General features: G+C 46.2%; 1 protein-coding gene across 1 annotated transcript in view; it reads right to left on the bottom strand.

The window, feature by feature from the left end:
- Positions 1-3,265: 3,265 nt before the first annotated feature.
- LOC133342020 (ATP-sensitive inward rectifier potassium channel 10-like) overlaps positions 3,266-16,176 on the bottom strand; it is a 50,435-nt gene continuing 37,524 nt past the window's right edge. The window contains 1 exon segment of the mRNA XM_061550887.1: positions 3,266-16,175. Within this exon segment, the coding sequence (XP_061406871.1) occupies positions 15,099-16,175 (1,077 nt within the window). The 3' untranslated portion in view covers positions 3,266-15,098.

Raw genomic sequence — 16,176 nt, 5'->3', positions numbered from 1 at the left:
GCACCCCCCCCTCCACTTCACCAACGCGCATTGACTAGCACGGTGAGGTATGGTGAAACTAATAGCGTGGGGAGGCCTTCATCCCAGCAGTGGATTGAATAAGAGCAGCACACGTGTTTATGTATTTCTTTACTATATCATGCGCACTGCATTGTGGGTACTCCTCCGAGACGTCTGGCCAGGTTGGAAGAGTAGGCCAAATGCCATCTTAAGGGGCTCTCTCGTGCTCCCTCTAGTGGAGGGCCTTCTGCCAGCAGTGGCAAGGGCAAGACATTTCAGCGTTGCGCCTTTTAACTTTTCTAAACGTGTGTACTGATGTTGATTTTTTTGACCGTACCCTACAAAGACAAAGACGAGCACCTGTGAAGGTCTGCACGGCACACGAGGGGGTGGGTGGCCAGCACCACGCCCGGCCGCCTTTGTCTCCCCCGCGGCGATGTTTACACAGCGCACCAGGTACTCATTTGAGGCCGAGTCGACCTAGGGGGAGGTCCAGGACCGGTCTCGTGGCACTCAGAATATGCCCACGTGTAACTCGACCCAGGCAAACGTCTCCGGAATAAACAGTTCATGCGGTGCAGTTGCTCGGTTGGTTCGGTGAATATTTATAGCCACTCTTGATTTTCTGCACGTGACCCAGGGTCCACCCCTCACCCCAGTGCATGGCGGGGGACAATCAGCGAGCGTCGTGCATCGGAGAGCAAGCGACACCCAGTGCCACGCCACCAATCAGGTGCCGCACATTAAACACCCGCGGGTTGCCTTGACATGCGGTCGTTTTGGGGCCGTCCAGAATTGACGTCACGCAATTTGGACGATTTTTTTTACCCCCCACCCCCTCCCCCCCTACGTCACACGGCGTCACAAAAAGTCAGACCCCCCCCCCCCTCAAATATGACGTCACAAAGCTCTGACCCCCCACCCAAATATAAAATATGCTTCAAATCGCTTTAAACTATTGTCATTGTAGTGCGTATTTAATGTGGCGCTGCACTCTGATGTTGTAGGAGAAAACATTTATAAAAAAAGTCTGTTTAATTAAGTAGAACGTGTTGTCTATATTTATTTAAAGTTGCGCATTTTGATGTGACGTCACATTTCTCAAACACACCCCCCCCCTCGTCACACATCGTCACAAATGTCTGACCCCCCCTCCCCCCCTAGGTGCGTGACGTCATTTATGGACGGCCCCCTACGTGCTCCCGCAGTGAGTTTCGAACAAGAAGCACTCGGCCATTGTGCAGTACGCACCAACAAAACCAAATCATACTTTCTTGAAGAGGTGCATTGTGGTCCACCGGTCTAAGGCATGTTGAACTTCCTTTACACCGTTCGTAGCCAACCGTGCTAATCGGAGGTGCGGGAAAGGCACGTCTCATGCTTTCACAGCGTTTCGCAAATACGCCGTCACTTTATTAACACCGATACCTGCTTGGCTTCGCCTCAACTCCCCACACTTACGTCGCTGACAGCATCGTTCGTCCGTCGTGTCTCGTTATCCATTGCCTCTCAGCCATCGCCTCCTCCCCCCTCCTACCCTGTAAGTCGCTTTGTCGGACGTCGTTTCGATATTCGTTGTCGCACCTTTCAGGAACGCATCTCCGACGTAAACCGGGGTATTACCGTAACGATTAAAATCAAATTTGAGCAAATGTCATCAACTGAAAGAGGCAGTGACGCAGTGGTAGATGACGATATTAAAACGCTACTCTTTGGTTCTTTCGGTAAAGTCACGCAGCAGACCACGCCTTCCCACCTGATGATGGACGCTTGTGTTGCAGCCCGAAACGTAGTGATTTATTTTATTTTACACCTACGTGACTTTACCGAAAGGACCAAAGAGTATGGATTCCTGCAGTCACGAAAGATTCAAATCAACTATAAACCAGTTGGTGATGGGTTTGTTTGTATTTACCCAGACGTTTTACACATTTTGTGTCAATCTTGTGTCTTGTTTTTCTCTCCAGCCTGTCCATTCGAAATGTATTGCTGCAGAAGATTGCTGCATCCAAACCGGACCCAAGGAGTGACCAACAGTCGAAGTTAGAAAAAGGTTGCGCATAGAAGAAGACAACCTGATGACTGCAGGCAGTGATGATAATAACACTGACACTATTTGGACACACGTGTAGGATGGACAAGAACAGGAAAATGTAAAGTGTGTTGTTCGGAAAAATAGGAACCAGAAAGAGAGGAAGACCTAACTGAGAATGGTCTGACGACGACATAAGAAAAGATCGGTGCCAGAAATAAGTGGTACTACTTGAGCATATTGGCACAAGGCAGAGGAAAAGTGAAAACAAATGGCACAATGTGCAGAAGACACCTACGGGTTATCTGCCAGTGGATAGTGATGATGACTCTTAGGGTGGGGGGCTTTTAATCTTCGTTTACAGATTTAACTTCTACAATGATGAAGCTAAAATGTTATTTCGTGGAGCGTTCTCTCTCGCAATGCTCTGCGAGACTTCCGAATGGATTGGCTCGTGTCGTCACGTCGTTAATGAATTGGGAAATAGACACGGAAAAGGGGCCGTCCATAAATGACGTCACGCGATTTTGGACGATTTTTGACCCTCCCCCTCCCTCGTCCCACGGCGTCACAAATGTCTGACCCCCCCTCCCCTAGGTGCGTGACGTCATTTATGGACGGCCCCAGAGTAAAAACAAAGTAAGGTTATGAATTAAATTCCTGGTCAGGAATAGACTCTTTCGGCTTGGGCGGGAGAAAAAAAAAACAAGCCAAACATCAACAGTGATTGACCTGTGCAAACTTAACCCTGCCACAGAAATATGGAATTTCCACCACCGGTGCAGTGTTTGCCCACGTGCTTTTTAAATCCTTTATATTAAGTTCACTTGCTTGCTTGTGCGCTTACGACCATGCAAATCTTTCGGTCGTTTATTAACCCACTTCCCGTGATCCAATCGAGCTGACATTTTGCACACAGACTCGTTGTGCGTGACAATTTATTTTCGTGAAAATTTTTTTTCCAAAATTTTCCACTTTTTAGGAATTTTTTTTTTCATATTTAATTTAAAATACCAATGTGATAAAAATGAAACTCTTACTCAAGAAAAACAGAAATGAATAATAAAATAAAACCGATGCCACGCATATAAAGGATTTATAGTGAAACACTTTTTTTTACGGGTTAATTTTTTAAAATGTGAAACCGCGGTTGTGACTCGTCTTTGTGCAGCAATGTTAAGGTTGACTCAAAGACTTTCTTTGTGTATCAATAACAAACACGACAAATCAGAGTAAGAGTAAATAGAGTTTTATTAACATTATTGCAATAGTCTTGAGTAAAATCACAATTCAAATAAACACAACGATCTCGCTTTGTATATCTAAAGTGCAATTGTATGCCTACTATATCAATACGTCTGTGCAACACAAGTTAACAACCTATTTGTTTACCATTCGGAAAATAAAATGTTAAAAGATTTACAATTTCGTGAACACATTATTATAATTATACAATTATTTAAAAAAAAAACACTGACCACGTTCAGTTTTTTTTTTATCAATTACGGAAACTTTAAAATAACATTAGTAAAGCTAATTTTACATTTCAGTAAAAAAAATATCAGGGCTTGGATTTTGTATACAGTGTACAGGTTATTATATCCAACGTACGCACAGTATATGTAAAAACATGACGTTTGTCTGGGACGGATCTTAAACGATGACAAATACTTTTGTGATGGTTTAAGAGATTACAGTGCTCAGCAATTATTGACTTTTAAAAGATGGCTTCATCATCAGCAGCAGCAGCAATCATAATCTACCATCATCTATCCACTGCTGGACGGCATTCAATCTCCATGACGAGTCACACAAGCAGCAGTTTGCTTCACACCTACTCACGTTTTATATTACTGTTATTGTCACCTTATTACACAGCCCGATAGGAAAGTTGACTAGAAATCTTATAGAGAGCTTCAACTTGATTTTGTAACATAATCTACCTGGATGTTTTAGGGGAGGGAGATTAAAGTTTTGACTGTGGTTCACAGAAATGCGGATTTTTCAGTACCTGTTAAAGTTAATAACGCGTGTCTGTTGCACCAAATCAAGCGACAGCCCCCCACTTCAAATGTTACATTCATCAGTGCAAACCAAAGTAAGCGAATTCAGTGTTTGCAATCAACGTGGCTTTGATTTTAACAAGAACCCCCCTTAATGAACGATAACACTTTTTCAGTACAGTATAGCCTCTTCTTAGCTTAGCGTTACCCAAATTCTGTCAATTTATTTTCTGCAGACATTCTCAAGTCGTTTATGTTTGTGCACCTTACCCTACTAGCAGCAAGGTAGAAACACGTCCCAACAGCACATTCTTACATGATGGGCTTGCACGTCAGTAGTCACACAATCTCTTAATTCTCACATTTGACTCCCAACGTCCCATGCAAATACTCTAGTCCATCACAGTTAGTGGAACGTAGGTTGCATTGCTACTGGCAACAAAGCCCCAATGACCTTAACCAATCGTCGCCTCGTGAGCTCATACCGGAGGTATAGTGCCATTTTGCACGGCTGCCTATCCATCAGCCCTCCTGTCAGCCAGTCCCTCCTAGCAGCACTTATTCGGCGTAGAAATTTGGGCAGGGCACATGGCAGTGGCCTTCGTAAATGCCACTGCCAATCTCCCTCCAGCGACGTGGGGCCTTTTTTATGCGAAGCGTGCAAACGTCGAGAAGACCCGGGCGACTGCGTCGTGGCGCGAGTGTCAGCATCGAAGCGGCACGGACCAGGTTCGCGGTGATTCTTGGCAAAGTGTCCAACGAACACACCTGGTGGGCGAGCCCCAAACATCGCAACTGCCCTGCGTCCGCAACCCCGCCGAACAAAGACGGCGGTCAACGCATCGCGCGCTTTTGCGGCCGTCTGGAACGCTCTTTTCCTTCCGACAAGAGGAATCCACCGCACTTTGAAAACATCTAGATTGAAAAAAAAACCCGGATTTCTTTAGAACTGCTTTTGCGTTTAGTTTGTTGTCCTTCTCCCGCCCCCCTCCCATCAGCACCTTTGCCTACGTACGGTGCGACAGAAGTTCAACAACGCGCACACACACACAGCTCAGCTCATCAGCGAGCCAACCACCACGCTGCTCGGCTTCCATCGCCACGGAAACAAAGTCGAGCGCCTTCACCGGATCCCGCACAAACCGCGGAGGATGCGGACACCTGATGGGCAAAGTGGAGAATCCCAGAGACTCCCTCTCAGTGGCGGAGTCAACTACACTATCAGCTCTGGGAGCACGGACATTAGTCAGGCAGGGTCCCCATCTATTTAATTTGTCTCGAATGGTCGCGATTATATAGCGCGGTTCCTCTCGCACAATCACATCATCACGCTCGCGGTCTCGAACATTTAACATGTCTAATGGGGGTTGTCAAGGGGCCCCAACTCGGAGCTTTGGCCAGCACTGCTCGTTACGCTGCTGCTGCTGCCTCTCCTGTGTGCCGACTGCGGTCAGGGACACTGAACCACGGACCCCAACATTTCACGCTGCCCCCCCAATACAAATGTGTTAGGGTGGGTGGGTTGGTTGTATCTGTAATTCACCGACTCTCAGACAAGGCGATTGAATGGCCAAATCACTTCGCAATCGAACCTCTTACGTTTGCTTCACACACGCGATGCTGAAATAAGAGACAGACAGACGCGAGATGCCGGCATGGGGTGTAGCGAGGAATACTCTCTTAGAAGCATTGTGTTTGAATAACAACATATCACGGCTCAGCTTACTATTCCTCTATGTCCCCCCCCCCTCTATTTCCCTCTGCCTCCCTGTATGTAAAACTTGGAGCCTTGTACAGGTGAGGGGAGGCAATTACCCATATAACTGTTCTTCACCCACACCCCTTGATAATTCATTGAATTGTCACGATTCGAGGTTGCCATGCATTGATCCTCTCATCTACCATCGTCAAGTGCGTCACCTCTCGATGGCTGCCGGTGCCGTGCGAACGTATGTGGCAGGTACGGATTAAATTGCGGGCGCGATGCAATGCATGTTTGTTGTAACTTTCTGACCCCCCCACCCCCTTTACTGGACATCTGTGAAAAATAACTTCATAGCTCATGGGATTTCTCCAGGATAAATACATTCTGGTTCCGTGTCGCAAGCATACGTGCACATTTTGGGTTTGTGGATCGAGGCACCGCTCCAGCTGCAGCCGATCAGAAGCCCCATATCGACATCACGTGACACGCCAAAACAGACGGACAATCCCGCGAGCTTGGTTGTTGTACGAAAGTTCACGTGGCGACAGAAAGAGCATTTTTGTTCAAATTTTTTACGATTGTTGATGGACGTTAAAAAATAAATTGCTATCCTACAGATTCATAGATTAAATGTGGAACGCAGAAGTCAAACCTGAATGACGCCGCAGAGTAGACGCAGCCCTGCAATTGCTCACTCTCAACTAAACGATTTCGTTTTTTTACCAGGTAAAGCCCGCCGAGCTATATTGCTATTTTTCAAAAGTGACCTGGCCACAAATGATAGCTCAACGAAGTGGCTTATCACATGGAAAAATCGACGCGACCACGAGCAGAACATGCAAACTCCACAGGCGTCGTCAGGGTCAGGATCGAACCGACAACCTCCTGTATACCAGGCGAGGTAGTTACCATCTCGCCACTGCAGCACCCACTCGAACCACGGCTGGTAGAAAGGCCCTCCACAAGAGGGAGCAGAATTTACTCCTTAAATGTCACATTGCAGCGTTAAAATATAGCTGCTGCAATAACCTGTAGGCTAGACAATGTAGTTGATGGAAACTGTGTAAGGACTAGAAATATAGACAGCAGATCGTGTTTAACATTCAAAATGTATCTGCAAGGGCCGCAATGGTCAAGATTCCGTTGTAACGGACCCACTGCATGAACACAGCGTTCCAGGTTCCATAAAAATGTGTGGCCGATACATCAAACAAGGATAACCGCTCACTGCAGGACGATGCAATTGTCCCAAAGGCATTTTGGGTCAAGGTGATCACTGTAGTGCGAGAAGAATTGGGCTCTAGCAAAGGACGGTCTTAGTTGTGTGATTTGGAAAAACGGCTCGCTTGACTGCGGTAGGCACTGGAGTGATATCGAGGAGAATTATGTAAAAGGAACTCCACTAATTTGACTCTGTGCAGAGTGGCGGCATTAGACACGGGACGCGTCCGACAGGACATCCATTGAGGATATGGGGGCGATTAAATGTGGTTTGCGTGAAGGTGTGCGCGGGGGATTATCTCAGCACAGAGGTGGCGGTGGCCATGGCGGTGGCTTGAGGCCTTCATTCGGCAGTGGGGTGACTATGGCTGCAATGTCAAAGTCCTTAACAAGATTTGACTTTGATGAGGGTGCCCTTTATGCCGAGGCATTTCAGAGCACTAAGCGACTCGCATCTAATCTCAAACATTTTGAAGGTTACCCCCCCTCCCCCCACCCATGTCAGACGCCTCTGTATGGCACAAGGCAACTTACACTTAGCACCTGGCCTGCAAGTGGGCCTTAAGTCTGGCAGTCGTCGGCAAATATTTGAGCAATATGCTCATATGTTTTGGAGTTCAAATTCCAATAAGGGTTGACTCATCACCAAACTTCAGCGGTTAATAAAGTAAACACCACGTAGTGAAACATGTACTGCTGGGTAAGAATACTATGCAAGGTTGTCTTACAGACAAAGTAGTCCTGGCCATAAACATGTGGAAATTGCATCCTTACAACCGAGACAACCACTACCAAACCGTAACTACTGCTGACCATGGGATGACTTATTTAAAAAATATATATCAACGTGCAGTACACTTTCTAGAACAGCAACATGTTAGTGGTGTCTTGGAGCCACGTGTCAGTGGGTGTTGTTGGTGGGTTCTGAAAACCATAATGTCGGGACCACACCCGAGCGACCAGTTGGAACCCAAATCTCTCCTGACATTTCACAACATAAATCTCCGTTGCAACTGCTTCGTGCACATCAGGGCGGGTAACCACGACGTTTTTTGCCTCGCCGCACGAATTCGGCACGACGCTACGAATCGGACTTATTAGTATTATCGCAAGGAAATGAAACTGTGTATTCAGCACAGCAACAGCCAAATCATAGAAGGCACGGTCCCCCCTGTCTCTAATGTGAGCTACCGATCGCGCAACTGCTCGCAACCGGTTGTCACAACTGCTCGCAACCGGTCGCAGAGCTGTCTGCGCATGAGCGATTGAGTTCCATGCGACGGAGTTGCGTTCAACCGATCACTCAGGAGTGGAGGACCCGGTTAAAAAGCGTGCCAGTGGCCACCACCCTGTCTCGGTTGATATAAGCACATCGAAACCCTCGGGGGGCTGGGTGAGTTGGTGGCAGCTATAACAACAATAACAACAAGAAAGTTGGACCGCTGGAGCAGACACACTGGTTTGGAGTGGGGGAAGGGGTCACACTCAGGAGTCAGTCTGAACTTTAGCCCCTCACTCAGAGAGAACAGTGGTGCGTAACTCCATCTTGGGGAGAAATACTCCTTCATAATAACGATCATTTGATTGCTATTATGGTAGATGTGATGCCGTTAATCCCAGCTCATGTGCGTCTGCAGCCGCTTGTGTTCCGAGCGGAAGATGCTCACAGGAGCGCGTCGCTAAAGCTTGAGAGAAGAAATGGGGAACACGCAGAAACACGGCGCGCTTAAGTGGCTGTCAAATTACCCTTTGACATGCAATTGTCAATTCTCGTAGCCATACAAAGAGGGCAGAAGTGGATCTGGTTGGTATAGGTGCGTGCGCGCGCGTGTGTGTGTGGTTTCGCGAACTGTAGGCATTTATTTGAAGTGACGTAGTGGACTTTGAGAAAAAGGCAGCACCAAACCCAGTAATATTCATTCCTAAACGTTTCTTCATTCCCCTTTGCGTACAGTATTCCGGCGCTTATCGATAACAAACCAAAACGAATTAGATATTTTTTTTTACAAAAAGGTTCGTGGATTTCGACGACACATCGTACGAATTTTTCTTTTTTTTTTACCAACGACAGTTACATTCAAGATTTACCCAAACACAGGCACCCTTAAACAACAACAACAACAACGTACAGTGACTTCGGCGTTCAAAGCGTGTAATATTTCCTTCTGACATCAAGGCACCTGGGTAAAAATAAGTAAATAACAATTCTAAAATACACATTGCAAGTTGTTCAATATCAAGTTAGAGCTAATATATTAAATTATAATTAAAATGTTTACTTGATATATTAGGAAGATATGTTCGTTTGTTTGTAGCCCTGTTATGAAGATTTTTTAATTGTGTGTCATCGTATAGATGTCCCACTTTGGAATTAATTTGGCTGTGTAGGAGTACTATGAATTATAAAAAAAAAGTTATAACAAATATATAGACCTATATTAAAATCACAAATAGACTAATGGTTCCCAAAAGGAGTTTTACCTTGGCAGTTCAAGCGTGAGTTAGAGACGTTGTTTTTCCGTACGACGCTAGGTTGAGAGCTATGGTCAACATTAGGAACGATGGAGTCTAGTAAGAGTCATTTTGAGGGCCTCTCAACAATTCAATGATGCCCGAATTATAATTAAAGGTTTGGGTTGCAATGGTTACAGTCAAACGATGGGCAGGTAAACACAGTCTAGAAATAGTCCATCCTCAGTGTTTCGATCACAAAGGATGATGCAGTCTGTAAGAGTCAAGATAATTAATTGATTTTAATTAAAACACTCCAAACGTGAAGACGATACTTGTGCTGATACTTGTGCTCTAAGTATTAACGTTCATTCATTCCCAGTTTTTAGGCTTTCCAAGTCTTGACAGTGTGCACATTTGCACAATAAATTTCTAGCTAATTTAATATTCACTTCCCTTTGAAAATGTGCATTAGTAAGCCCCAATTTAATCCGAGATTTGGATAAATTGTGCACGTTTATCAAATCCAAATAAAATATTAAATATATGCATAAGCAAGCACCCAGCAATATTAAAATACCATACGTTCCTTATTACTTCAATTATACAGCAATGTTGCAACAATGCAATATGGCCATTTATTAATAATAATAATTAAAATATGTTTTATTTGTTTTCTAAGGAGAAGCCTTCTTATTTTAAAAGGGTTGTGCTTTTTTTTAATTGGCCAATTTATTTCGGGGGGGGGGGGGAGATGAAAGGTAAAGTCGACCCTTCCCAAGTCTCCGTTGCCATGTTATTCGGAGCAACCACAACCACCGTCTTTGACCGCTCGCGTAACACGGTGCGCGCCTCGAGTGCACAATCGATGCTCCCTGAATGCACCATGGGAAATTACCGTGATGGTTTTTGTCATAAGCAAGCCATTTTTTAGCACTGGTTTTCATTTAGCGAATTATAGTGGGAAATTACTGTGATGTTTTTTGTCATAAGCAAGCCATTTTTTAGCACTGGTTTTCATTTAGCGAATTATAGTGGGAAAAAAACCGAGATGTTTTTTGTTATAAGCAAGCCATTTTTTACACTGGTTTTCATTTATAGCGAATTATAGTGGGAAATTACCGAGATGTTTTTTGTTATAAGCAAGCCATTTTTTACACTGGTTTTCATTTATAGCGAATTATAGTGGGAAATTACCGAGATGTTTTTTGTTATAAGCAAGCCATTTTTTACACTGGTTTTCATTTAGCGAATTATAGTCTATGAACCAGAGCAGGAATTGGTACCAAGGTAGCAAATCTTTCGTCGCAATTTTTTTTATCTATGTGGCTAATACGAATAAATACATCTAATAAGCCACTTAATTTATAACAATTGCCATGTAATTCACTGTTTGTGGATAAGGTTACCACCTTTTAAGGTTACCACCTTTTCCAAACTGTAGTAAAACAAATGGAAACATATTTTGTCACTCAGCAACTAGATCTTATCAAAACTCTACAGTGTCCTGTAATGAAGTTGACCACAACACAAAACCGGCACCCGATCTCAAGACTCTCCAGGTCAAAGCCAACCAATACGGATCTTGCCATTTGTCACTTGAAGTGCCACCTGTTCAGGTTCTACCTGGACATGTGGCAACCCAAGTTTTTGACCGCAAATAAATCAGAAACGCGAAAAGTTGTACCATCTGAGGTGGTACTGAAAAGTAAAATAATATCTGGTCTGTGCTCATGGCCTATTGAATGTTCATCCAATGTAACAGCCTCCCAAACCTGCTGCTTTTCCCATATACCTCCTTCATATCAAGCACGACAGTAATTATTTAGAAATCCTGAAGCAATACCACTTGCTCAACACTTGCTCTCATTCTCGGCGACTTGCAGTCGTGTCTGTTCAAGCACCAAGCACAGACTCAGCATCGCCTGCAGTCCCAACGGTCAATGCATTACACATTAACATCCATAAATTGCGTAGGGTGATGGATACAAACCCTAATGCCTTCATACACTTGGCACCACACATCCGATGGCACTAACGCACTCCGTATATTGGCGTGTATAAAATGTACGCTACTACACATCACACACACACACACATGTACAAACCTATTGTATCGAGCAGTCCCATACACCCAGGGCTCAATTTCTCACTCGATATTTTGCACAGCACTGCCAGGCTTGGCTTGGAGTAGGGGTTATCGGTGTGATAAGGCACTACCACGAGAGTGCAAAGTACGTATATTTATAAGAATCCTATATTATCGTTACAGCAATATATATTCCTGCAATTCTATGAACACGATAATAAACTGCATCATAAGAACAAAATAAGGCGAGATGGATGTGCCGTGTCCAAAAAATGATGACATAGACGCGGTTCTAGAGTTGTTCCGGCTGAAATTAAGCACTGGGTATGGAGACAAAGTTCCCCCGAATAGCCTTAACAGACTGTTGGGGCAAGTGCTGTTAGCCAGTACCTGTGAAGGCCGGCACGGCACACGACGGGGTGGGTGGCCAGCACCACGCCCGGCCGCCTTTGTCTCCCCAGTGGCGATGTTTACACACCGCACCAGCTACTCATTTGAGGCCCCAGGACCGGTTCAGATAATCATCACTGGTGTTGGCCGTGAGCGGGAATCAAACTCTAGTCGCCGGCATGGCATAGCGTTGCTAACCACTACACTACCGTTCCCCGGTATATCCACACGTGCACACACATGAGAGCCCATGGCACCACCACTCTGCGCACATAGGTGCTATGCGCCTAACACTGTGCCAAAGCTCTTTGCAGCTCACATCGCACCGTGGCTCTGTACAAGTTCGACTTCACATCCGCTGCAAAGTGGCCAACATTATTTAAAGCCACAATTTAGACGAAATAAAAAAAAACACTTTGCTGTAACGATTTTCAGTCGTGGAAATGTTAAAGGAGATCGTCACGGATTCCTGTGGTTTTGATCTCAACGCAGATTTTGAACGCAAAGTTAAAATCACGGACGTAGTTGCGGCATTACGGTCTACAAACACATCACTGCGGTTGAGATTCGATTGTGTTACGTTGTAAAGACATGACTCAGCTGTGATAGGGGGGGGGGGGGGGTGTTGGAATGGCGCGATTTGCCAACTCTGAGAGAGATAGTCACGTCCCTGACACTCTGCCCGTAACAAAACACACGCAAGAAAACAGCAAAACACCGAATCAATGATTGACCCCTTCTCTCAACTAATCACGAAACATCGCTGATTAGTCATCGAATCATTGAGTGATTAACCACAGATTTGTGCTTGTGTCATCAGTTCGGAGGGGGGGGGGGTGGGAAAAACTCCCGACAATAAAACAAATAACAATTTAACCAGATGAATCCTTGCAGTCACGAAAGCTTTAAATCGAAATTTAACCAGAATTGAGAAGTATATTTCGCGTCGCCTCTACGAAGTTCATCGCTACCAGGCACCGCGTGCTGTTTCAGCACCTGCAAGTGGACACTCGCGTGAAGAAGGCACATCACCAATCATCCTACACAGGGACAGGTGAGCAGAGGCGTGTAGAGGTCCAGCATTGAGCAATGCAGGCGTGTTCACCGCACCGTATTTATAACCGCAGATGTGACTCATTGGTTTAGAGAGGCCAATTGCCCTACGGATACTGGCAAGCGGTCAGCCTCACACAATGGCACTCTCTTACATTGTCCTTGAACTCCTGGCCTAGCCCATGGTACCATCGAGGGCGCAAAATGCTAACAAGGATTTACGTCAAACTTTGAATCTCCACATTACAAACACCTACCGTTGTAGCGTTTATTGATAGTTTAAAAAAACAATTATAATTTAAAAGGTTGCTAAAAACTAATTTTGTTTAAAAGCGTAGCACGTTTGATAGAGAGAACATCGTTCGAGGAAATTAAAAACGAATGTGATCGCGAGTCACCTGGGCGACACGTGAAAATAAACAGCAAGTCCGACTCTGACATCGACAGAAATTAGACGCGGGTGTCTGCTCGAGGCACGACACTGGTAGAGCTGCTCCCACTACCTGCGGAACCGACCCAAATCACTTCATTGACTCACGGGGGCTCTCTCTAAGTGGAGCCAAAGAAAAGCAAAGGACAATTTTGCTTGCAGCAACTTCCCTTAGCCACTAGTGGGCCACAGATGACAGCCATTGGCAGCCCCTTTTCCTCCCGCTGAGGGTGTCTCACACTTCGTAAAACGTGTCCCTTGCCTGTGGTGAACACGACGAGTGTGTACACTGTATGATGCATAATTCGTGCAGGTATCCCTCGATTTACCAAAAGGGGATGCCGGTCTTGGGAAGAAAAAAGACCGCGCGAAAGACGAAATTTCGTGAAAACCGGAATCGGCTTTTCCCCCATTAATTTAATATAGAGAAATTGAGAGCGGGTGTGTTTCGGAAAAGTTACTCCAACTCTTAACCTAACAATATACACCTTCATCACTTTTAACAATACAAAAATAATAAAAATAATAATAATACGGAACATAAATATTACAACGATTGCATAATAATTAATTAAAAACTAAAAAAAGAAATAATTGACCTTTTCAGTGCACGCACCAAAACATCTGCATGTTGGAATGACTGCCAGGGTGGTGATTGTGATGGAGGAGTTTCCTGCTGCACTGCGTGTGGGATGATGATGCAGCGGCCTCCTCTGGGTGGCTTCTCGTTTCATGATCTCACGGCGTGCGTGGCACGCAGTGACATTTCGTGAACGCGGAAATTCGATTTCGTTCATCGAAAATTTCCATAATTTGTCGATTGCGTTACCGCGAAATTTCGCAAACACAACGTTTTTAAATCGAGGGATACCTGTACCATGATCAGAACACTCCCCATTCATAACCATTGTGGGCATCTTAGTGATACAATTTAACGTCTCATTTAAATCACCGAGATCAGAGATTACACACTTAAATTAATACATGCCAAAGCTCTTGATATGATGTGATTACTATCCATTTGATTTTATCAGTCGCACTTGTGTACATTTGTATAACAATTTGATGTATGGTTTGGTGGCAGTAGTAGTGGTGGTAGTGTAGTGGTTTGCACACTGCTCTACGGATCTGCTGACCTGATTTTGATTTCTGCCCACGGCTAACGTCAGTGGCGCAGTGATATCTAAACTCGTCCTAGGCCAACCCTCCCCCTCCCTTCGCTCACCAGTCCCTGTTACCAGAGTGGTAAAATATGGCCAAACAACCACCGCAACCCAAGTGGCATGGGGGAGTGGCTTCCCAAGGAGGTGTAAATTAATTTGTTTACATTTTAACAGTGTAATTAGACGGCTGTAAAACATCAATGTATCCCTCGTGTGCAATTACAGATTTTGTTCACGGTGCACATATGCATAGGGCACGAATTCGCATCACACAAACAGGGCTGATACCTCCTACGTCATTCATACAGCCAAACAGCAAGGCCAAGCGTCATTTGGACTAAAATGTGCAAGGGTTAATGTTACCATTAAAAACATTTTTGTTCTTACCATTCGGTAGAAGCGTTAAAAAAAAAAAAAAACACGCATTCTGGCAGTTGACGGAAATCTCAGAGCCGGACAATCATTCGTAGTTTTGTAACATGAGCCCATTATTCCGGCGCAAGTGCAAGCGGGAGTCCACGTCGTCAAAATGAATCGGTGACGGCCGACGGCGGCAGGCAATCACACGTTGCTGATGCGCATGTTAATGCGGTTCTCTTCGGATAGGTCCTCGCTGCCCGAGTAACAGGACGAGGCGGTCACCTCTTCGAACGTGGGCAGGTGCTGCTCCTCCTCCTCCTCCTTCTCCGCTTTGGGGAGCTTGGGCGGCGGCTTGAAGGCCTCGAGGTTGCCCGAGGTGCGCGTCACTTTGTCGAAGAGCGTGAAGTCCGCCACGTACTTCCCGCTGGGCGACAGGGACACCACGGGGGCGAACTCGTACCCGAAGAGAATCTCGTCGGGCAGGTACGAGGTGCGCACCTGGCAGCTGGCGCTCGTTGACTCCACGGTGGCGTTGAGGAAGACGACGATCTCAAACTCCTTGCTGCGTAGGCCCGAGGCCGTGAGGCCGAAGAGGGGGCTGCGTTCGTCGATGACGTGGTAGAAGGTGAGGGGCAGGATGAGGAAGGGCGTGTCGGTGGACGTGTCCACCTGGAAGTCGACGTTGGTCTGGCTGAGCCGGACCGTCTCCTTCTCCTTGGTCACGTACGTCTGCAGCAGCTTGCCCGTCACCTGGCAACCCAGCAGCATGCTCTTGCGCATGTTGGCCACGCGCACCATGAGGCACAGCTTGCCGTCGTGCCTGCATATCGCGGCGTGCTGGCTGAACTTGATGGTCTCGGCGCGCTTCTTTGGCCGCGCGATCTTGGCGAGGAACGTGCCCGTGATGAACACCTCCATGACGGTGGTGAGCACGAGCTGCACGATGAGCAGCATGATGGCGAGGGGGCACTCCTCGGTGATGCAGCGGAAGCCGTAGCCGATGGTCGTCTGCGACTCGAGCGAAAAGAGGAACGCGCCGGTGAGCGTGTCCACGTTCATCACGCACTTGGTGTGGTTGCTCGGGGGGTTGAACTCCGCCAGGTCGCCGTGCGACAGCGCCAGCAGGTACCAGAAGATCCCGAAGACGAACCAGGTGCCGACGAAGGTGATGCTGAACAGCGCCAGCTTGTAGCGCCACTTCATGTCCAGAAACGTGGTCCAGATGTCGCGCATGTAGAGGGAGCTCCTGTCCTCCACGTTCCCGATCTTGACATTGCTT

This window comes from Lethenteron reissneri, chromosome 13 (assembly GCF_015708825.2).
Source record: "Lethenteron reissneri isolate LAM-NWPU_2019-01 chromosome 13, ASM1570882v1, whole genome shotgun sequence".
NCBI lineage: Eukaryota > Metazoa > Chordata > Hyperoartia > Petromyzontiformes > Petromyzontidae > Lethenteron > Lethenteron reissneri.
The sequence above is the reverse complement of the archived record's forward strand: the minus strand, read 5'-3'. Positions and strand labels throughout refer to the sequence as shown.